Source organism: Pempheris klunzingeri, chromosome 11 (assembly GCF_042242105.1).
Source record: "Pempheris klunzingeri isolate RE-2024b chromosome 11, fPemKlu1.hap1, whole genome shotgun sequence".
NCBI classification, from domain to species: Eukaryota; Metazoa; Chordata; class Actinopteri; order Acropomatiformes; family Pempheridae; genus Pempheris; species Pempheris klunzingeri.
The window spans coordinates 11956146-11978930 of NC_092022.1; the positions used below are offsets into that span (position 1 = coordinate 11956146).

Below are 22785 nucleotides of genomic sequence, written 5' to 3' on the forward strand. Positions count from 1 at the left end.
CCTCGGCTGCTTCAGCACCAAATTCATCTGGACTGCGAGCGTACTAGAAATATTTACCTAGCGGACTGAGGGACATTTGAATGACGCGGGATTTCCCTGTCTATTCTGCCAAAGTGTCTGAGTCATCCAAGACCCGAATGTGAGCATCGTTTTCTTGTGCGCTCCGAGCTCTAGTTTAGACTTTGTGCGTCGTCGCCTCTCGGCGCAGTTTGTGTTGCAGGTGCGTTTGGAAGGAGCGCGAGGACAGATGGCTGCCCTGGCGATACAAAGGACTGACAACTTTTTGCACACATTTTTACAGGTTTGTTGTATAATCATCCTTTTTGACGCATTGGATTTATTACCTATTTTCATGGTGGTGAAAGACACCAGTGGTTGAATATGCTTCACGTTATGTGAAAGTAATTAGATGTGCTATAGTGGTAAAAATCATTTGTCAAACACTGGGCTCACAGAAAAAGAGACTGAAATAATAAAGCAAATGAAACACCAGGTAATCAATGATTTGATAACTGATAATTCATCTGAACTAACTGAAATAAACTAAATCAGTTTTTGAAAGTTTTGTGATTGTGTGAATAAAAGAAAATGCTTATTGAGATTAAGGTAGATTTTATACTTGTAGTTATCATCAAAGTGGCCCATGTAATCTGATGTGTGTTTGTGTGTCACCACATAGGACCGGACGCCCAGCTCGTCTCCGGAGGGAGCACCTAACGCCCTCTCCTTCCTGGCCACCACCTGTAGCCAGGCCTGGCAGGTGGGAGGCAGTATGGGCTCAGAGGGTTCCCAGTTCCCCTATGAAAGCACCGTCAGCTCCACGTCAGGAATGTTTCAGCTCTGGAGCAACGACATGGCGCCCAGCACAGCCCTGAGCACACACCAGATGACCTTCACCGTACCCAAGGTGCAGTTCTCCGGACACATGCAGTCTGGCCTGGGTCACCATCATCATCACCCTCATCATCACCACCACCATGAGCTGCCTCTCACCCCTCCAGCTGAACCTCCCTCCTCCTACTCTTTCGAACTCTCCCCTGTCAAAGTGCTGTCCTCGCAGCCACAGGCCGGCGGCCCCTATTATCCTCAGCACAACAGTGTGGGACAAAACTTCCCCAGCTTCCTCCAGAACTCCTCAGCCAGGCATCACCTGCCTGGAGGCCATATGGAGGAAGGGCAGCAATGGTGGAGCCTACCCCAAACCAACGCCACCCCCTCAAACCATCCCTTCTCCCTAGGGAGACAGCTGGTTTTGGGGCACCAGCCTCAGATAGCCGCTCTTCTCCAGGGTACCTCGAAGGGCCTGCTGAGCTCCACACGCCGCTGCCGCCGCTGCAAATGCCCCAACTGCCAGGCGAATGGTGGGGGGTTAGAGTTCGGCAAGAAGAGACTGCACATCTGCCATATCCCAGAGTGTGGCAAAGTGTACAAGAAGACCTCTCACCTCAAGGCACATCTGCGCTGGCATGCCGGGGAGAGGCCCTTCATCTGTAACTGGCTCTTCTGTGGTAAAAGCTTCACCCGTTCAGACGAGCTCCAGCGGCACCTCCGCACTCACACTGGAGAAAAGCGCTTTGGGTGCCAGCAGTGCGGCAAGAGGTTCATGAGGAGTGACCACCTCTCCAAACATGTCAAGACCCACCAGACCAGGAAGAGCCGGTCTGGGCAGCCTTCACAGAGCACAGACCCTCTGCTCACCAATATCAAGAGAGAGTAATCTCTGTGGTCCATCATTCACAAATAATTACCAACAGTGAACAGACTGTGTGACTTACACTTACTGCCATAGGTTTGCACTAGAGGGTAAGCATCAAGCTCCCCAAATATCTTCTGTTGTCAAAGCTCTGCATTTGACTTCAAGTAGTACCATGAAAATATATTTAGAGACCATTTTAATAAAGTAATTGTGTGCTGTTTAAGGCAAGGCACCTTTAAAGAACACTTGAAGCCTTTTTCAGTGATATTGTGAGAGTTTTGCTGAATTCAGTGTACTTTTCAAAATGCCGCACAGACTGATTTCACCTGAAACAAAATTGATTTCTTAAACAATTGAAGATTTCAGCCGATGTGAAAATCTTTTTTTTTTTCAGAGTTCATTTTGTAAATAATTTATCCAATACGAAGGAAGTGGCAGACATGAGCGAAATTCCACAAGGTTTAGGTTAATATGTTGTTCATATTATCATGATCAAAATAAATGTATGCCTTAGTGCAGCTAAAGGTTGCTGCACAAAAATGATAATTTCCACTCTTGAAAACAGGTTCAGACTGGAAAAACACTTCTCTTGCTGATGATAATTAGATTTTTATTCCAAAACATATCCTAATTTGTCAGCTTCAAGGTAGGGATTGTTTTTGAAATGTGTCTTTGATCTACAGATTTATCTCATCTGCTCTTGAGCAGAAATGTGAAGCACCATTCCTCCAAACATTTAAAATTTTTAAGTTCTTTGTAAATTATGTATAAATATCATGAACAATTTTATTGGGGTTATGGCCGCATGTAAATTTTAATAAACATTGTCCTTGCTGAAACAATTTCTCTGTTTCTTATAATGTGATTTTCTTACATCTTGACGACTGATTGTGAAGTAAATATCTATGACTGACAGTGAGAGTCAATGGCTTTAACCTTCTTAGCTCATTCAATAAATTTGTGAATTCAAGTGCCCCAGAGCTCCTAAAGATCTAACATTTTATTTGAATTGTAATTCAATTGCACTCAGAATATTAATGCTGCTCATTGTGCTGTTGGTGTGAAGGAAGAAGCTCCTGAAGAAGACCTAACATGGTGGGCTGTTCAAAGATTTTCACACCTCAAAGTAAATACTCAATCTATTGATGGGGCTGTTTGTCTCGCCTGCTGCAATCAAGTTCACAGTCATGTGGCTTTTAATGAGTGTTTTCTTTCTCTCAATGGAGAAGATTGAGTCAACAGATGCAACAGAGGGCACTGGAGAGGAATTCCCTGTGAATGGGACCCCTGTTGTCGAGACCCCCTCGGTGGTGACAGGAACTCCCTTTGATTTTGCACCCTTGTGAAAGTTAATACCCCTCACGCCCCCCCCACCCCACCGCCCCCACCCCTTCCGTCCCCAGCCTCCATATATCACAGCCGTGTTACGATCGGCCCTGCTTTACTGCCCAGAATGGGGCTTTATTCAGAGGCCAGCCAACCAGATGTCTGCTCATCCAGGGGTTTCTTCTCTTTGTTTTTAATCCTGTTTGAACTTTCTCCAAGGGGGATGTCGAAGCAAGCAAAATACTTTGCATTTCTTTTTAACAGAGGCTCCCAAAAGTGGAATCTGAGGGCCTTCAAGGGCTCTATAGAAGAAAAAAAAAACATTAGTAACTATTAGTTAAATTACTAAGCAATGGGCACAAAGTGAGAATGCCTAATGATGACAGTATTAATTAAAGCTTCCACAGACATTAAAAGTATGCAGAATCAAGAGAGGCTGTGTAGAGAAACACCAACACTGCGCTTAGCTTTAAAAAGAGACTTTTTTATTTGATATGATACAACAGTTTCTACTCAGTCAAACATGGCATTAACCAACCCTCTCTTGGTTTTACGTCCTTGCTTCTGGTTCTCTGTAGTGGTATCATCGTGTTTTAATACAGATCAGTAATCCCCAATGAAAACACACCAGTTCACATTAACTGCATATGGATTCTGTGAGATGCCTTCACTCACCTAATGTCTCAATTTTCAGTTTACTTTGAGTAATTTATTATGGTTTTTCAGACAGATTATTGAGCAGCTTTGAGCATTGAAATATGAGGCCTATTAATCTTTGGTGCAGCTGTATGATCCAACTAAACTGAGAGTGAAAGCCTTGTGGGGACCTCTACTGGCCACAAAGAAGAAATGACCTGATATTAACAGGATAGCCACCTTCATCTACTCTGCTCTCCTGTTTTGGCCACTTAGGCGTGATAATCCAGATAGAAACACAGATATCTGCGATTGTTTAGTTAGAGTAGTGGCAAACTGAACTATGGAGTAAGAGCATGAAAATTTTGAGTGGCGAGCTGCTGTTTTTGGCACTGTTGTCTGAGGAAGAGGAAACATGCAGATTCATCAGCATTACTCCGTTTGTCCAGCGACATATTATCCTTCATTTTAACCAACTGGAACAGTAACATTTCCTGGCATACCTGGGTCATTCTTCATCTTATAAGTGGAAATGTATGATTGCCTTTATGGTATGCACTGTACAGTATTTAGTCCATGAGGGCAAAAGCTAACAGAGATTATAGAAATGGTGCACAGCCTTGACATGACAACAGTGGACTAATAAAACAATTCATATTAGTTTAAACCGATGCACTTTTAAGGACTTGTGTCATCTAAAACCACAAGCGCCTCACTTCAGCATGGAAGGAACAATCTGTGTGATGCAGCATTGCGCTACTCAATCGCCAAGGGGATGTTGCATGCAACACTTTGGGTCAGCACAGCAGTCCCTTTGAATGCACGTACTGTTTCTAGCAACACCTCTGGAGTTGCCCAAAGAGCAAAATGTATTCTAATGTGACGTCATACCCACAGAGGACCTCCAGGGGGATCTATCATGCCTTTTTTGTCCAGATCAAACAGGGGCCAGTCAAACAGAATAACAGAGCACACAGGAGCTCTCGACACGGTGGCAAGAAAGAAAGTTTTTCACTTTCAGTTGAAATTCAAGTGAGTAAACTCCTCGCGGCATGTTCAAATCAAGTGTTCAGCGTTTCCTATTCTTGTCGACATAAACAGCAAACTCAGTTGTCAGCAGGGGAATGACAAAATGTATTAATGTCGGTGTTCTTCACAATGGGGCATCAGAAAAAGAAAGAAAAAAAAAAATGAGTACAAGAGAAGCCACTGCCACTCCTTGCACACTCTCATGCACTCCAACACATCCACACATTGTTGCATAAACATACATTCAGGCACACGTAACTCCAGTGACCGCCCCAATTAGGAATGGTTATTTCTTCAAACAAATTCCCCTTGTCCTTCGAAAGAGAGACGAGCATGGTATACAAACTCTCAAAAAGGTAAAAAGCAGAAATTGTGTCTGAGCCCAGTAACATCCCACTGGGTGCTGTTCATGTACACTCAAGGTGACCAAGGCTAGTCACCCCCCACTAAATGGCTCTCTAAAAACAAGAGCAGAGTCATTTTATAATTGCAGCCCATAATTCCTTCATATGCTCCTTCAGGTTCTTTCATTATCCTCCAGAAATCACAACTGGACCAGGTGAGGGTCCAGCCTGGCATAAACAGACAGTAGATAAGTGTTTATGTCTCCACAGCTGTGGTGCTAGCTGCTGTCCTCCTGACCCAGGAGACAGATAGTTATCGGAGTTCATAGGTCATCCTCGGCTAGCTGAGCCAGGTTGCTGGGGCGTCGTCCAGCAGAGGGGCCTGACATGGGGGCCTGGATCCCAACATCAGCAGCCTGACCCCTTCGGCAGCCCTCTCCTGCTCTCTGCTGGGGAGAGATGGAACATTCATCACACAGCTATAAAGCTATAAACTCCTGCACACACATATAAAACTTTAATTTCTCCTTCACACTTATCAATAACAGTGTAAATAACCTGCCAAACATTTAATGGAAAATGTGAAAAAGTTGTACATCAGGAATTCTTCCTTTACAGCCTCAGTCGAAAAATGCATTGGCGCAAGTTCCATCTATTCAACCCCAGGACAAGTATAGACAGCGATTATCTGCCTTTGATAAGCATCTCCTCTTGATTTCCTCGTCTGGCTCAGCCTGTTTCCTGTTTGTTTTGTATAAAGCCTATCCAGCCTGTGTAAACAGAGAAGTGGTGAACAACAACTGCTGCTCTGTCCGCACAATCTCACCGAGGACAACAGCCCAGTGATGACAGAGGGTGACGTTGCTAATGGTTTGTATCTAATGTAAAGCCCAACAACAGGATGCTCCCATTGTTGACTCACCAGATGGTTAAGACTCCAAAATAAAGACTGACAGGACAGGAATTCTGTAAAAAGTTGATATTTTCTGTAAAACACTGAAATGTACAAATGTTCATTCTTTGTATTCAACTGCCTGCAGCTAATGCTGTTATCCATTCCCTTCAGAAATACCTTGATTCATATTTATTCCTTTTTCATCCAATAGGGGGAGAAATAACTCTTCATATGACTCAACACATCCCTTCACTGTATGAGTGTCTAAATAAATGGTTAGCATTTACTAAAGTCTTTCATCTTTTAATTAACATTAATGAGCACACTGGAATTATTGTTAGGCATTGTACAATGGCCCATTATGTCCCCAGTGGTTAGCCTCCTGCGGCTTGTTTTGTCATAAATTTTCCCAAAGCTGGTGTTGAATAATGACTGCTAGAAAACCCAGGAGCACAATGTTCAGCTATGTGCAAAATAACGACATGTTAAATGTAACACTGAGGCCCCAATATACACAGTTTTGTCTCTAAATGCATGCATATACACTACCTGTGCACTTTGTGTGGTGGGTGTGTATAGCCCATTTGACACAGCTTGACAATTTGGCTGATCGGTGAAGCCCAGTTGGATATGTGAAGGAGAAACAGTGTGGGAGTCAGCAGGGTTTGGCTGGACCACAGTGGGCTGCAGATGAAAACAACAGGTAGGTCACTTTCTAACAATGTTGTGCATGCACACAATACCATTTGTTGTTTTTATTATTCCATTTGTGTGACAGTGCAGTCCCGCAGCCAAAAAAGCTTAAGAGATTAGCAAGCCTGGCAGCGTCTTAAGTGTCTCATAAAAAGAAATGCTGTGTTTGAGCAGCCGGTTACTGCGGGACTGTGTCACTGTATGTAGGGCAGAGAAAGAGACAGGTAAAGAAACCTACGTCCTGCAGTGAGTATGTCTCGCTGGGTCCTTGGCCCTGGCCTTGGCTGGGTAGGTAGAGTGTGGGCAGGGAGGTGTTGTGAGAGTGAAGGGAGGGCAGCTTATGACGGTCAATAGAGGCAGAGGAGTGGGGTCGAAGGGCACTGGCAGCAGACAGAGGGGGCCTCATGCAGCGGCCCAGGCTATTAGACTTGCTCTCTCGTCGCTGGTACTCAATAGGCGACTGTAAGGCTGAAAGACATAGAGAAACAGTGACAGTTCTGATAAAACTCTACATCTGATTCCAAATGGTTTACAATGTATTGTATCACATAAATTCACCACTTAGTCTTGACGCTTTATTCTAACGATACTCAGCAGAAAGTATTTCATTTATTGGCATCTCATACTTTTGAGTTACCATGACTATTTTTTAGTTTTGACTCAGAACATTTTTCTTTTCTTTGTGGCAGGAATGGGCTTCCATAGACGAAAACTACACAGTCAAAAAAAATTCAACTGCTAATAATGCACACAAGCTGCCAACAAAGTCAATAAATGGAAAACATGCCAAGACTAAACGTGATTTATGGATCGAGGGGGATATAGAGTAGCCTTCAGACGCAGCTCAGCTAGGACTTACCATTGAGGAAGTTGCGCTGGGATTCCAAGATCTGAACAACATCATTGACCCAGGCCCTGCAGATCTCAGGGGAGGAGGCCTGCAGCTGGAAGCGCACTACACTCCCGTCAGGGTTGCGTGATGTCAGCACGAAGCGCGCATCATCGCCGTCCACACTGGGCTCCACCCCCAGGCAGCTCACCTGGAACATATCACATCTGACTAGCATCTGTGACGAGTCCATCCAGCTGAGTTGCTTGTTAAATACTTCACTAACGCATGCAAGCCTCTAAAAGGTCCCTGCCGTGGGATTATATAACGTGTGCTGATTTAGGCAAGAATTAGGGTGGTGTAAATCTGTTGTGTAACTCATAACCTGGGAGTAAGATATACTGTCTCATCTTTGCTAAAGTATCCTGCATAGCTGATGTGAATTCACTAAGGCTGAGCAGTCAGTCGCCCACCTTGATGCTGTTCTTAAAGATGTATCCAGGCAGTGAGAAACCTTTCTTCCTGTCGATTGGTTCACTGAAGATGACCAGCTGTTCAAACAGGAAGACCCGTCTTTCCTTGGTTCGGGACAGAAAGCTACTGTCCTGCTCGGTAACAGTGAAGGTGTCTTGCTGAAGCAGTTTGCCCTGGGCCGTGATCTTCCCCTAGTACCACAGTGAAGACAAAAACAACAAACAGAGGAAGTGGTTACGGTGTGATTTTCATGGGCTGAAAGGTTGGCATTAGAAATGTTTTGAAGACTGCGAAGGATGGTCTAAATTCCTGAGACATACCTCAAAGCCTTGTAGTCTGCCCACATTCATCATATCATTGCAACGTTTTGGCACAAAGCACATCACTTCTACTGCTTTCTGTTTAAAGGATAGAGGTTGTTATCAAGCATACTAATAAACAGCATGGCTTTGTACACACAAAAAAATCATATTAAACCTTACTTTTATTAATCAAAAAACCCACCTCCAACTCCTCTGTGTCCATCCCTGCTTTGGTGTAATACTTCAGGAAGTCCTGCTCAAATAAACACAGCATGGACAGAGCATTCCAGGTTTACTGCTCAGAGTAAGGTGAGGACATCTGGAGGAGTATTTATGGGTGGTGAACCCATCTTTCATTTGAATGCCAAAGGGCAAAGTTTTATATTTAGGCAACGTTTAATACCAGGGATGTCATTTTATGATCCTCTTCAAAGCCACTGCCATGTGATTGCATAAATCCTATGGTAAGATTCCCTCATTCTCTCATTATGTAATTTGCGTCTTCCTCTCAGGGTGGAAAGTCGCCCAAATAGACAATCCTGCCGGTGTGTCATCATTGTTTCTCCACAGAGGGGTGTATGTGTGTTTGTGAGTGTGTGTGTGTATGTGTGTGTGCATATATGTTTACAACTCCATGGCTGACCCTGCTGAGTGTGTCAGACAACTGTGTGACACCAGTGTGTGTGTGTGTGTGTGTGTGTGTGAGATCAACAACACATCAGTGCTCTGCTTTTCACCTTGAGCAGCAGCTGGTACTTCATGATCCTCTGGACAGGTGTGATGAGCAGGTCGTTGAGCTGCAGCCTGTGGCCCAGCTGTTGCCGCAGCTCCTGACGGCGGAGACGGACACAACAACACGACACCAGTCAGCATGACAGCTACAGCACAAAACTAGTTAATGGCCAATATAATCAGAATAAAGATTAGATATCACAGGGATTATACTCTTTGTCTATTTGTCTTGTGTTTACTGCCAATGAAAAGAATGTGATGACAGTCTGAATAATAAATGGCAGCTGAAAAGACACCCACATGGCCATGTATAATATATAGTTTAGGAGCAGTTAGACATTCATGCATACTAAATGCTTTATCAACTACTAGCCCGAGTGGCAGATGAACAATGTGGGTATTAGGTGTTTGTCCTGAATCAACAAATCAATGGACAGAAAATTACTCAATAACAACTTTTATAATTCTATAGTCATTTAGGTCATCCATTAAATATAAATCCCAAACATCTGCTTGATGGACTATTTGGGGGTTTTGGACTGTTGGTTAGGCAAAAACAGGCAAAGTGGAGATGTCATCTTTGACAGAGGAAGTTTGATGGAAATTTTCACTATTTTCAGACATTCACTTGAAAAGGATGTAGGGTCGAAAACATTTAAATGCTAATAGCTACACACCTCAAAGTAAGTCTCGATATACTCTGAGACGATATGTTCCGACTTCGGCTTGTTCTGGCAGTATACAACATACATGTGCAGACGCCTCTCCTGCAAAAAAAAAGTTTAAAAGAAAATTCATTACAAAATGATTCAGTTGAACCTTTGATACAAATTAGCAACAAAGTGAAAAAGACTTTAAGACTTCAACATGAGCCTCACTGTGAGAAAATGTATCTTTAATTGCATTACAAATAAATGGAAAAACCCTGAGCAAAAACAACAATACACATTCACAGTGCAGTGTCTCAGGTTGCTTTTGGGAGCAGAGCAATAATGATTTGTCTCAGAGCTTGGAGCCTTTGAAGTTGACTCTTTTTGGTTAGCGCTTAGTCTTCTGTGACTAATTGGCATGTGAGTGCAGATGTGGCAGCCCTGAGAGCCCTAATGGAGTTACATGTAGATGAGCATCAGGTTATGTATAATTTACCCAGGTTACCTTCAGTGTAACCAGACCCTTTTAGAGTCGGTCGATATAAGACTGTACCTAGCAACAGGCTGGATGACTCTGTAACCTAGAGACGGTGAGCTGCTCCACCTGAATATGGACATCGTGTAACACTGCAGAAGACGGCTACATGTGAAATATGAGGGATTTTGCTGTGCGTGGAGTGTACCTGTCTACCAGCATTTAGAATACTGGCGTGGTTGCATGTTTACATGTGTTTATATGTTGCATGTGTGTGAGCGAGCACATATGTTGCATATCGATGACACAGCCCTTGTTAAAAGCGGATTGGGCTTTCTGCTTTTCATTAGGGCCATGTTCTCAGTCTGCTTGTTTTCACAGTTTGACACCACACTTAGATTTAGTTACAAGTTTCTATATTCCCCCACAGGCTACTTAAGTTGATTATCCAGTGGGCTGAGCCTTATTGACTTGTTTAAAGAGCCACAACCAGACAGAGTGAATATAGCTAAAAAGACACACAGACATTTAACTTAATCATCTTCAGACAAGAAGCGAAGCCAAGTTAGTCAAATTACACATCATGTCTGCCCAGTCTGCATGTGCCACCACTTAACCAATATACATAAATCTAATTTTTCTCCCTGTATAAGCCCTGTGACCTTATACCAGCTCAGGGTCTATTCAATTTTAAGAACAATATACTTAACTGTGATGCATGCTTCTTGCATGTATCACTTTGCTTTTTTGCTCCTCTCATTTTTCAAGTAAAGAAGTGTAGGAAGAAATAGGTCGCCATTTTGGGTGGAAAAAAGCCTTCATATCAAAGAGCCTGAGCCGAGGGTTTGTTATTCCTCATCTTATTCTTGTTGTCTTTTCTGACTGTTTTTTCCCTTGTGTTTCCTGACCAGTCCAGCCCCGACTGGAAATTGGCCAGTGTGTCATTTGTGTGTATGTGAGTGTTTGCCGTGTGCACTGTTATAAAAACACAGCCTGGACTGAGACGTATCAGTAACAGGGAAGTGGAAGGAGAGACGCTGGCAGCTGAGGAAGAAGGAGAGAGCTACGGTATAGGATAAACAGGAGTGCTGCATGTTTTCTTAGCTCTATTTACCCTCATGCAAACAGCACAAGGAAGTAGACGTAGACACTTCCACTGATGTGTGTGTGTGTGTGTGTGTGTGTGTGTGTGTGTGTGTGTGTGTGTGTGTGTGTGTGTGTGCCTGCAAGGTAGTCATACTCACATGTTTTATGAAGAGTTGAGCCAGCCTCTCTGGTTCTGCCAAACACTTCTCCAGCTCTCCCAGGAAGTAGCTACAGAAAGAAAACACACACACAGACACACACACAAACACACACACACACAAAAGCACAATCATCCCCAAAACGGAAGGTCAGATTTGTCTCCTGACCTATTGTTCCTTTGTCCTCCACTCTACCGCAAACACAATACTCTGCAAATCACTGTTTGTCTTTCGCTTTGAATGCAACTGCATCAAAACTTACATACATTTGCCACATGTGGAAATAAAATGCGTTTAAAAAAATCAGGGACTCACTCTTTATGCCAGTCAAATATTTGGTGAATGTTCCCAAAAACAATCTTGTCTTTTCCCTTCATGTCCTCCGGCATACCTTTGGAGGTCATTGTGGCCATGTAGCCCTGCAAGGAAATGACAGAACGGCTGAGGTCTGTTCACACCTACAAAAGCCAACATCTGGCTCTGAATCACACCAGTAAATATAGCTGTGTCACACCACAACAACCATACAACAGCTATTATTGAGCTCATGAATTTTCAGATGGTAAGAATGCTTCCATGAACCAAAACACTTCCAGCTATTTAAGGCCGGAAGATGGATCGCCTTGCAACATAATACTCCTCAAGCTAATAAGTCACAAAATCTGCTTAAGAGTGGAGACAGCGGGATGGAGGCAGACCAAAGTGTGGAGGAAAGTGGACGAACTGTGATGATAAGGATTTAAGGCTCTCTCTGACAGACTGGGTGGATGACTAAATTCCCTCTTCTCTGTCAGTGCAGACTGTAAGTTCTTAGCTGGCAGACTGTGAGGTTTACCTCCACTATGAGCCCCAGGTCAACCACATAGTGCTTCTCTGTCTCAATAAGCTCCTTCAGCACATACCTATAAAGATACAAATGAGGGAGGATTAGTGTTAGAGTTATGCTACCAAATTTATTTTGCACACTGCGAAAATCTTGGTAACACTTTATGGGTCCCAGTTTCCTGATAATTTTCCAGAAAGGACATGAAACAAAATTGTAATTTAATCAGAAATTTCCTGGTAAAGACTATGTGATTAAGTTCTAGGCACTGGAAAAATAGAGACAGTGTTCAACTTGTCCACTTTCAATTAAATCAAATGAATTAGCGTAACCTATAGCAGATCAGCTGAACATGCAAAATTTGGGTGTGAAATTTGATACTCATCCAGGAAAAAAAACATTTTCAAGAAGTAATCTTAACTCAATGTCCATTTACTAGCGTTTTCAAAAGGCTTTCAACTGCATGCCGCAGTCTTCATCAGGCAATGGATTTGGCTCAGTTGTCGTCACGTGAGTATGGTCATAATAAAGCTGATAAAGACTGTGAGATGCAGTTGAAAGCTTCAGAGAGAGCTACATTACTAAGTGGACCTTAGGTTACCATTATTTTGTCAAATTTGTCTGTGCAAGTGTAAAATACAGACAAGTATAACATTCAGCAAATGTGGTAATATGGTGAATCAGCATTCCAACAAATGAATTAATAGTTTCCCATGTTTTACTCGGTCTAATTTAACCAAATAAGCAACTGTTTATATCCTAATATCCTGGTTCTTTCTTGAAAACTCAAACAGGTACACATGTACTTACAGTATATGTAGCCTGCAGTCTTAGAACACTCTATTTTCCCTAAAGTAGCATCAAATTGCATAGTTCTTTCTCAAGAAACAGCCTAGGAAATGACTCACAGATTATGGGAAAACTAAAACAAAGAGTTTACCCATCTTTTACTTAGTTTCACTTAAGACCTTTTCCGCAGTGGACATTAGTCTTGTCATAGTAGGAAAAAGTACCAGTAATCACATTAACCATAGCTTCATTCTACTGAACCATCCAAGTCAGCAATAACAGCATGACAGGGAACCAGTACGCACACTATCCTAAAGCTGAAGCAGCTAAATGGAATTCAGCAGCCTGAGCATTTCCTACGGTGGTGATGTGTCATAATGTTTTGTTCTAAAGAGGCCCAATCTGTTTTGATAAAGACAGTTTGATATCTATTGGAATCAAATGACAAGACGAGACAAATGATGCATCCTAATGACTTCTCAACTAGCGTCACCACGAGGTCAAAAATTCAGTTTGTCAAATACTTTGGTTTATGACCAACTGTCTGCTTCATGACATTCCCAGCAGCCTTGGTCGTACTTCGTGTTCAGTATCAATTAGCAAATATTAGCATGCTCACATGCTAAACTCTGATGGTGAACATAGAAAATTACTTGTGTGTTAAAATATGAGCGTGATATGGTGGAGACTTTAAATTAAGTTAAATTAATCAATTTAAGAGGTTAAATTGTATGTATTCCTAGATGACAACTACATTATACAACTTCACAGTTTGTGCCATAAGACATTTAATTACAGAATATGTGGCAGCACAATGCAACACGTACATGCTTTTCTCTAAGGCATTCCTCCTCTCCTCCTCAGTATCAGCCGCAGCTGACCATTGGCTGGAGGTGTCGTCCATCAAGACAGAGCCACTGTCATCTGGCAAAACACTGGTGGACTGAGTGTCCTGAGGAGGCACAGACAGACACACAGACAGAGAAACTGTTTATCAAAGGTCCAGTGCCAGTGTTGTGGATCATGTCAGGAATAAAGTACGCAAATGCAGATAAAGAGCAAGAGAGAGATGATAATGAGGCAGGTTGCCAAGGTGACCAGAGAGAGCAGACAGACACGAGGAACAGAGATTGAATGATAAGAAGATCAGAATCAGATTGTCACCGTTAATGATCCGTGCTGTGCACATCAGCTACAGATAGATGGAGGGAAAGAGATTAGAAGATAAATAGTTAGAGGGAGCAACAGGTTCCATAACTGTAGGAGATGACAAATAAAGCTGTGAAGGTTCTTAATGGAGTTTTCGCTTCAGAGGGGGAGGAATACAATTACTACATGCACGGCAATGATATTACATTTCTGATTTATGAATGAATTCAAAAATCACATTTTCTTGTTTTGCCAGCTGAGGATTCAAACAGATATCTAAATGCATCACAGTTTTTAATTTTATTATTATCAGTACTGCCTAAATGCATGCAGAATAAACCCGAGGTTACTCAGATCTAATCGATTGTGTTCATATGTTATACACATGACCTCCTTTTCATGCTTTTTCCTGGAATTGATATCATTTCCTGTTGGGGTCTTGGTGCAAATATAGAGTCATTGTGCAAACCTCAACAAAGCCTGTAAGACTAAAATCATTGCTAACTCAGTAGATACATACCTCACATCTGCACACCTCCCTCGTGTTTATGTAACCTATTTGTCTCTCACGAAAAACACACTTATCACCTTTGTATGGTTGTAAAATGACTCGCTGCCATCTCTCCGTTCAATTGTATCTACATAGAACTGTCTTCCCGCTTGCCTATTTTTAGCCATGTTGTTCAGCCATTTCTTTTCACGCCATTCACTCTCTCCTGACTGTGTAAATTTATGGAGGCAGCCTCCTGTCTTCACCTTAATCCCTGTGCCCCATTGTCCTAGTCATGCAGAACCTCCCCACCTTAAACATATACACAAACCTGCACACACGCCACAGACATATGCCTAATCCCTCAGACTCCCCTGACAGGTGGCTGCCTAATGGAGAAATAAATAGATAGATTGGATAGATAGACATATAAGCAAATGGAAAAAGGGACAGACATTCTTCTTTTCTCCTCTGGCCTAGTCCAATTTGTATACCTGCCATTGCCTTGATAAACATTGGCATCCTCACAGTGATGTGTGTGTGTGTGAGCGAGAAAAAGAGTGAACGAGACAAAGTGAAGTAGTAAGAATTGGGTGTAGGGAGAGACAGAGAGGCTCCATAAAGACACTCGCTCCCCTAGCTCGTCTTGCCCCGCTCGGAGTGCTCCAGCCTGGCTGACAGGTCTCCCCGGCTCCCTGATCACTTCCAGATGTGCTGTGGCAAAGCCCACAGGAAAAATTCCCTTCGCCTCCCTCTGTTGCAAGTTTTGCTTTTCTACTGACAAAACCCATCGAAAAAACTGACAACAGTTTTAGAAAAAGCAGAAGTCGTGCTCTTCTTTTGTGTAGGATCTTAAAAAAAAAAAGTCCAAACAGATCCATCGATCTAGAACGGGCTTGTATCAGATTCTGTTATCTGAAAAAATGAATGGTTCAAAAAATCTTAAGCAACACGTTTCAAGTGAAAGCAATCAAAAAGCAAATTTTCATCTTAAAAATATTGATATTAAAACAAAAAATGTTTTGTAGGATTGTAAAATAAAGATCAATTTTGCTGTTCGTTGTTGTCCAAGAGCACAATATTCATCTATTATTCTATTTTATGTTTGTAACTATGTCTCAAATTTTTTCATAGCTCCTTTGGGGACAAACTAACTATTAATTGTTGGAACACATAAAATTATATTCAGGGATTTTCATGTGCATAAAGAAATGCAGCTCTTTATGGCTTTAAATGTGATGTTTTTAACACCAGTTGTAAAGCATCATTCCCAGGAATGTTTGCTGAAGCTTGAAACTGGTGTGTTCCAGCAGTAGTAGTCGTAGTAGTAGTAGTAATTTCTTATTTTGTAATGGAGCAGAGCATTCACAGAGCCCATCAATCCTTAGACATACTAGCACAAATCAGAGGTACGGTACTCTGCTAAGGAGGAATACAATTACATGGTCTCAAGTGCTGAAACTGTCATTTAACAGCATTGTTGCTTGTGCTGCAAAGAAAAAGGTGGCTTTGAAGAGCTCACAGCAGAACAGCACCACTCGTTTCTTTTCACTATTTTTTTCCTGTTTCACTGAGAAACGGCTCCTAAGTTATTTATGTTTTTATCTGTGGGTCAGAATGACAGACTGTACAAAGAGCTCTGCAGGAAAAGCAATTTAATAAATATTGTGATCTGAAGTTCTGGCTTCTGCTGAAAACCACAAGAACTTTCCATTGACCAAGAAACAATAAACATCTTACTAAAACCTTCATACAACAGTGTGACGAAAAGGGGGGAAAAAATGGTAGGTACAAAAGTGGACATGTGGTAATTGAAGGTGGGGTAGAGAGACCACAGCTCAGAAGGGACTGACCTACATAATTTAATCTCTCTACTTCTACCTCCCCCCCTCTCTCTACCTCTGTCTCTGCAAAGATTGGCAGTAAAAACACCAAAGCACTGACCTCATCCCTCTGATGTAATCGTATTAGTGGCTTTTGATGTGTTGTTAAGACTGAAATTAGGATTTAAGTGCTCTGGTGTCGATTCACAAACAGGAGACACTCTGCAATGCTCAAACACTCATATTATTATTGTTTTACTGTTAATTGCTCAGACACTGCTGATTCATTCAACATTACTGCAGCTCAAGCAAGTCCCAATTTCTGCCATGTTTCCGCTGCACAGCAAACAGGGACCCTCTGAGCAACCTGATATGTTCCTTTGCCACGAACAACTGATGAAAGCGTGTGTGCACATGGTGTTCTTTGTCGGTTCATAGAAGTGGAGTCATCTTTCATTACATCTGCCATTTCGCGTTTTTTTATATTTATCTCCAGGCATGTCCTTTTATAACATGTTGAATGTGAGTCATACATCACACAGGTCACTGTCAAACCCTGCCCTCTGGTCTTCTAGTGCATCGATCTGCTCTGAGAGAACCTTGTATTCATTAAGACTCCTTTACGTGTGTGTGTGTGTGTGTGTGTGTGTGTGTGTGTGTGTGTGTGTGTGTGTGTGTGCTCTATGTCTATACGTGAGGGTCTATATATCTTTGCGACCATGGTAATGGGTGTATATGTGTGGTTGCAGAATGCATCGCTCCTGTGTGCATCTGTCTGTTTGTTTTGCTTGGTAGTTGAGCTCCACCAGCAGCATTAGAGTTAGTCATTTCCAGATCTGGCTGGAGGGCCATGGAGACAAACAGTACTTATGTCACCTCCCCACCAGGCTGGGTCCTCACTGAGAGTATTACTGCTACTCCTCTCAGACTGTCTACAGTAAACTGTCAGCTAAAATGAACCATAAATGGATTTACTTCTGCGAGCTTGAATCTCCATCCATCCATCCATCATCTATACCGCTTATCCTTAAAGGTCACAGGGGGGCTGGAGCCAATCCCAGCTGACTTTGGGCGAGAGGCAGGATACACCCTGGAACGGTCGCCAGCCAATCACTGGGCCTAGTTTGAATCTCATCATAGCTAATTATTGATTCCATAAAGAATAAGGGTACACTTAAGTTTTCTGGTTACCTGACAAATGTTACTACGTGTGTTTAATATGTGGTGACAAATACAACAGGTTAGATAAAGTATACATTATTTCATGTCATGCAGACAGACCTGGGTGTTTGGCAGTGATGTGCAGCCTATCAGTGAGTCTGTTATGTAGCTGGGGGACTGTAGTGTAGCCGGTGACAGGTCCTCAGGGCTTGCCAGACCATCTTTCCACTCCTGGAACACACACACAGACACATGTCCACACTAGAGCTAAAACAATACAAACACAATGCAAAATTTCTGTGGCATGCTCATGCGTTGGGGAGCACAGAGACACGCAAAGGCACACAGGCAGCTGCACAGCAGCAAAAGAGAGCACATGAATCACAGAACATGGCAGCGTGAGTTCCTGAGGGCTGAGCCAGCACTGCTGCTGTTATGTAACAACATCGTCACCTGCCAATGTACTCAGTATTTTGTGGATCAATCCTACATCAAACCTGCCTCTCTGGTGATATTGCTGAGCTACCTAATGTAAACAAACCACAGACTAGTTTGTATTGATATAAGACTGAAGCGTTGCATATTTACTTCAGAACCAGTTCATAAGAAGGCCTTGTATGATTCAACTTAATGAGTTTACTTAAGAGGTGGTTCATGTCAAATATATAATAAAAGAACCTGAAGCACAAAGCCGGTCTTCAGAGCCTTGTTTGATTAGTTTATGTGTCCAAGAAAAAGAAAATGATGCATCCTTGCCACAGCTTTTTACATCTCACCAGTTCTCTGTGGGTGACGGGCAGGATGGTGAGAGTCTCGTCAGGCCTCGGAGGGCTGCCCAGGTCCTGGCTGTGACTGTGGGACGGAAGAGGTGGAGGTTTTCCCTCAAGTTTGCGGACCTGACGCTCCCCTTTGGCGGTGGCTCCGGCGCTGAGTTTGCGGACAGGGTTGGTGAGCCACTTCTTCAGGGTGCTCACAGAGCGCCTGGAGCCCGGGGAGCTGGGGGCCGAGCTGCCTGATGCTTGCGGGGGCAGTGACGCCACAGAGGTGGAGATGCTGCCCTCACTGCCTGCTGCCGAGTATGAGTCTGGAGAAAAGAGACAGGGAGAGGAAGAGAGAGCAGAAGGTTATTGGTAAAACACTGAGTGTCTGAGGGTACAATAATGTGGAGGTAGGCAATTAGTAAATAAAGGCTTATTCGGTCAAATGGCAAAGTGCACCCTGACTCTCCACATTTAGACCTCTACAGTCAATGAATCAATATATCTATGAACAAAAAAGTGCTAAAAATAGTATTTTTTAAGGCATTATAAATCTTGATTGACCATTAAATGAGGGCAGCGGTTCAGGTCAGGAAGAGGTGACGGAGAAGTGGAAGCAGAGGAGGTGTAAACACCAGGAGAAGAGAAGTAAAGAGAAATAAAATAAAGAATGGATTTATAAATAGCCTTCCTCTTCAAACACAGCTGTGCAGCTGTGAGCCGCACCATAAATGATGCGCTGTGCTGTTTACGTCAAGTAGACCATGGTTTTAAAATTTGAGCTGTGCATCCAATCACATGACCAGCGCACACTCTGATGCAAGGCAGACAGCAGAGGTCAGGACGGTCGACTCTGGACCAGTTGCAGGCCGGCTGCTGTGCAGCAGTGTCAGAAGGACATGGGAAGTGGGCAGGGGGGTGAGCTGGGACCGGACATCCACTTTAATCCTTTGTAGAAGGGAAGATCTTTGCTGGGGCTGTTTGTTTTTTCTGTCTTGTCCTCCATTCCCATCCTGCCTCATTCAACCAACCCTACCGCCCATCCTCCTGCCTTCCTCAGTCTTGAGATAGCTCTTCCTCTGTGTCTGGAGTGTTTTATCTGTTGTGTGCAAATGCAGTTCAGTCATGCCTCCCATCCGTCTTCTTGCCCTAGACCCGACTTCTGACCCTTGATCACTACTCTCCAACAGATGGAAGAACACTTTCTCCTGCTAAGACTCACAGCCATGGATTATATTGTTCAAATAAAGCCACTATTTTAAACCAATTGTCAACTGAATGTGACAAAGTTGATGGATGAACTAAATGAGTCACCTTCAGTACCCAAGAAAACACACTTCTCAAATAGTTTGTATCGCATTTGTTTATAGTAGGACAACACTGACCTCATTCCAGTGTTCCTTATGTGAGCCACAGAGGAAGATCTTATCAACACAACTCCGCAAGACCCAGACTGCAGGAGCCACACTGACACAGCGCGGCCCATTTTTTGAGTGCACTGTCTTCAAAGGCAAAGACAGAATAAACTCACCCTCAAAGTTCATACTTAAAGCAAGAGCATTTCCACACTCAGTCATTCAATTCTTTCCCTTGGAAATACAATAGTAACCACTAGACTCATCAATGAAAATTAGCTGTGTAAAAATGTCGCCTATTCTCAACTGCAAGGACATCAGCCACAGAGTTTAAGAAATGGCTAACAAAGCAACCAACATGACATCAAATTACTAGTGTAGATAAATTTGAGTAAAATGGATAATTTGTGGATCTTGGCTGCTAACAAAAACCTCTAATATGTCACCACAGAAACAGCATTTCCCTGTAATCTTTCTCCAACATGTCTCCCCATGCATGTCTGTGTGTGTGTGTGTGTGTGTGTGCATGTATACGTATGTGTGCGCGTGTGTGTGTGATCCCAATGTTGCTGTTTCCCTATCCTCTCTTCCACCACTCCCACCCCCATCCACATGAAAGACTGGGGAGTGTAAGAAGATCTGAGCTTGGTGGTGGTGGTGGTGGTGTGTGGGGGGGGGGGGGTTGAAAAGAGGGAACAGACAAGGAGCAGAGAGGGTTACAAAGAGGGGGGATGTCTACACCCCGCTAGGAATAGGCGGAAAATTTGAACACATGGGTACAGACAGCAAGATGACATAAAGAAGAAACAGCAGTCTTAGTTCAAGCCTTTGCCCGATGTTAAACGTCTTAGCTGTAGAAGGCAATGGGACCTCAAAAATCATCTGAAAGCTATTGCATTTATGGCTGGTGCTGTAAAAAAAAAGCCTGAGGCAAAGCATGCACCATCACTGAGTTAGGTCCCCCACTAGAGAGAGAGGAGTGGATGTAAAAATGATGCTGAGCACATGTGATAACCCCAACCCCAGCTTCTCTGACCTCTAACAAGGGCCAAGCCTGGAGGGTTGTGTTTCCCAGTGTTCCCTGCTCAGGTTCAGCCAGGCCAGGGTTTAGGGGTCACAGTGCAGACATACAGCCAGTAACAGAGTTTCTAGCCAGCCCCAGACATCAGCTGAGATAGCTTATCAAAAAAGAAGAAGGGTGGAAGAGAGGCTGACACACTCTCTGTGCCTGGAAGCAATTAAAAGTGAGTGGAGACAGCCATGCAGCTTTATGATTTGAAGCTCTGCGTCAGAATGACACAGTGGCTGTGTCAAATGCACAGATTTACAACGTGCCGTGTGTACATAATTTACCGGTTTTCTAATAAAGATTGTTACATCTGCATCTGTCACCATGGCAACTGTGCAGTTCCCCCAACTGATGGTTGTGTATATTGGTTGCTTTCCCTGTAGATCCTGCAAAGCTTAATCTCCGTATTATATGCCATCACAGGGCGCATATACAGTGTTTTTATCACAGCAATAGCAAGGAAACTGTAAAAAACAAAAGGAACTGATGAGCTTCCCCTCAGAGAAGCATCTCTCCACTCATACAGCAGTGACACCAGAAATGAAGGCAAAAAAACAATTCTTCCCACTCTCTGTCTTGCTGTATCCTAAAGCTCAGTGACATTCATCTCCGTAATGGTGCTGCTAAGAAAAGAATGCCCAGGTTGATTCGTTAATGCAACTTGACTATTGTTTATAGTGATAATTGACAGTTGAATGCACAAGGCAACAGGGCTGCATTAAGCTGGTCCGATCTGTGGTATTCAGTTAATGCTGGGCTTTCACCAGTCGCCCACTCACTGTCTGAAAGGATTGAGCAGCAGACCGGTGGGAGGCTTGCCCAAAAAGTTGCTGTGCTATGTAACTTTAGAGCAGAGTGGGTTTCTGCTGCAAAGTAGTTCCAGACTTTATCTTGATGCTGCTCACTCACAACACGGACTGTTGGTGGTACTTACTGCCTGAAAGGCCAACGCAAGAGTCTATGCAGTCTATGGTTCATTTATCCATAATGTGATTAGATCACACACAGTGATTTATCATCTTATTCTTTCGGTGTCAGAAAGCAGCCTAAAACCAAAAAATATAGTATCAGACAAGGAAAAGCAGAAAATGGTCAATTTGATTATCAAAACAATTGCCACTTAATTTTCTGAAGATCACTTTCTTGTTTGGTTTTTGCAGCTCTAAATCATTTCATGTTTATTTAGTTTTTTCATGTGTTTTACAGTGAACCATGTCTGCTCAACAAAGTTTCAAATTTAATTGCAGCTCAATTGAATTATCCAGTGAGTATCTGTGTCACAGCTTGCCCAGTCATGTGGAAGGGGTAAACATGCGATATAATATTCTCATGAGGGTCACAAAGGTTTGGATTATGGATGTGAGGTTGGATATGATTAAATAAAATGAACATTTCCTGTCAATTTGCATTTGAAAGCAAAGACGGGAGAGAAAATAAGGCAAATCATGCAGGCAAAGCAGCCTCCAGATTGTTGGTGGATGTGCTGTAAGTTTTGTCCAACTTCCCTTTATTGATCAGTTGATAAGTGAGTGCTGCTGAGCCAACAAATCAGGCTAAAAGCGTTGACTGTAATGGAGCAAACTTGTTCACAGCCACTCCAGTCTGGAGCTCTCTGTCAATCCTACATCCTCTTGGGACCATATAGGCAATTTAGGCATCGCTGGACTACACCAATACACACATGCAGACAGACATGCAGGTGCCCAGTGCTGACACACTTGCACGTACACAAAAATGGCACATGTGCACTTTCCCAGGGTGGTAGCTGTCCAGATGGGTGGTTGCATGCTGTTTACTTGTGGACCTGTCGGACCAAACAACACACAGCACATCAGAGGCAGGCGTCCTGCTGGTCACCACAGTGCCAAACATGTCAAACGTCCAGCTGAGTCTAAGAGACTCTTAAAGCTGCCAGTCAGTGCCAGCAACTCACAGATCACAACTCCGGGGGTCTGAGAGTATCGCAGTCAACACAAAGGCACCAGACGCCTGCATGCGTCACCGCTAACAACGCAAAACACCATGCTTATCTTCTCAGTTCTC

General features: G+C 43.2%; 2 protein-coding genes across 3 annotated transcripts in view; one reads left to right on the top strand and one right to left on the bottom strand.

The window, feature by feature from the left end:
• Positions 1-247: 247 nt before the first annotated feature.
• On the top strand, positions 248-1717 carry sp5l (Sp5 transcription factor-like). The gene is made up of 2 exons (XM_070840285.1): positions 248-301; positions 680-1717. The coding sequence occupies exons 1-2, from the start codon at positions 248-250 to the stop codon at positions 1715-1717; spliced, it is 1092 nt and encodes a 363-aa protein (XP_070696386.1).
• A 1768-nt stretch (positions 1718-3485) lies between these two features.
• The window catches only part of arhgef25a (Rho guanine nucleotide exchange factor (GEF) 25a), a 32930-nt gene continuing 13630 nt past the window's right edge, over positions 3486-22785 (bottom strand). The window contains exons 2-16 of one of the 2 annotated variants that reach the window (XM_070840056.1): positions 18337-18644; positions 17681-17791; positions 13765-13889; positions 12161-12227; positions 11641-11744; positions 11326-11395; positions 9634-9723; positions 8962-9054; positions 8427-8477; positions 8243-8320; positions 7922-8113; positions 7479-7659; positions 6858-7087; positions 6476-6610; positions 3486-5477 (exon numbers count right to left, since the gene is read on the bottom strand). In XM_070840056.1, the coding sequence (XP_070696157.1) occupies positions 5355-5477; positions 6476-6610; positions 6858-7087; positions 7479-7659; positions 7922-8113; positions 8243-8320; positions 8427-8477; positions 8962-9054; positions 9634-9723; positions 11326-11395; positions 11641-11744; positions 12161-12227; positions 13765-13889; positions 17681-17791; positions 18337-18644 (1958 nt within the window). In that variant the 3' untranslated portion in view covers positions 3486-5354. Of the gene's footprint in view, positions 5481-6475; positions 6611-6857; positions 7088-7478; positions 7660-7921; positions 8114-8242; positions 8321-8426; positions 8478-8961; positions 9055-9633; positions 9724-11325; positions 11396-11640; positions 11745-12160; positions 12228-13764; positions 13890-17680; positions 17792-18336; positions 18645-22785 lie in introns of both variants that reach the window. The other variant, XM_070840055.1, reaches the window with a different exon arrangement.

What these genes read in the sequence shown, in the direction of transcription:
- sp5l (XM_070840285.1), top strand. Translation starts at nt 248, where the DNA reads ATGGCTGCCCTGGCGATACAAAGGACTGACAACTTTTTGCACACATTT. An exon ending in TTTTGCACACATTTTTACAG is followed by an intron (nt 302 to 679) that starts GTTTGTTGTATA and finishes GTCACCACATAG; the next exon opens with GACCGGACGCCCAGCTCGTC.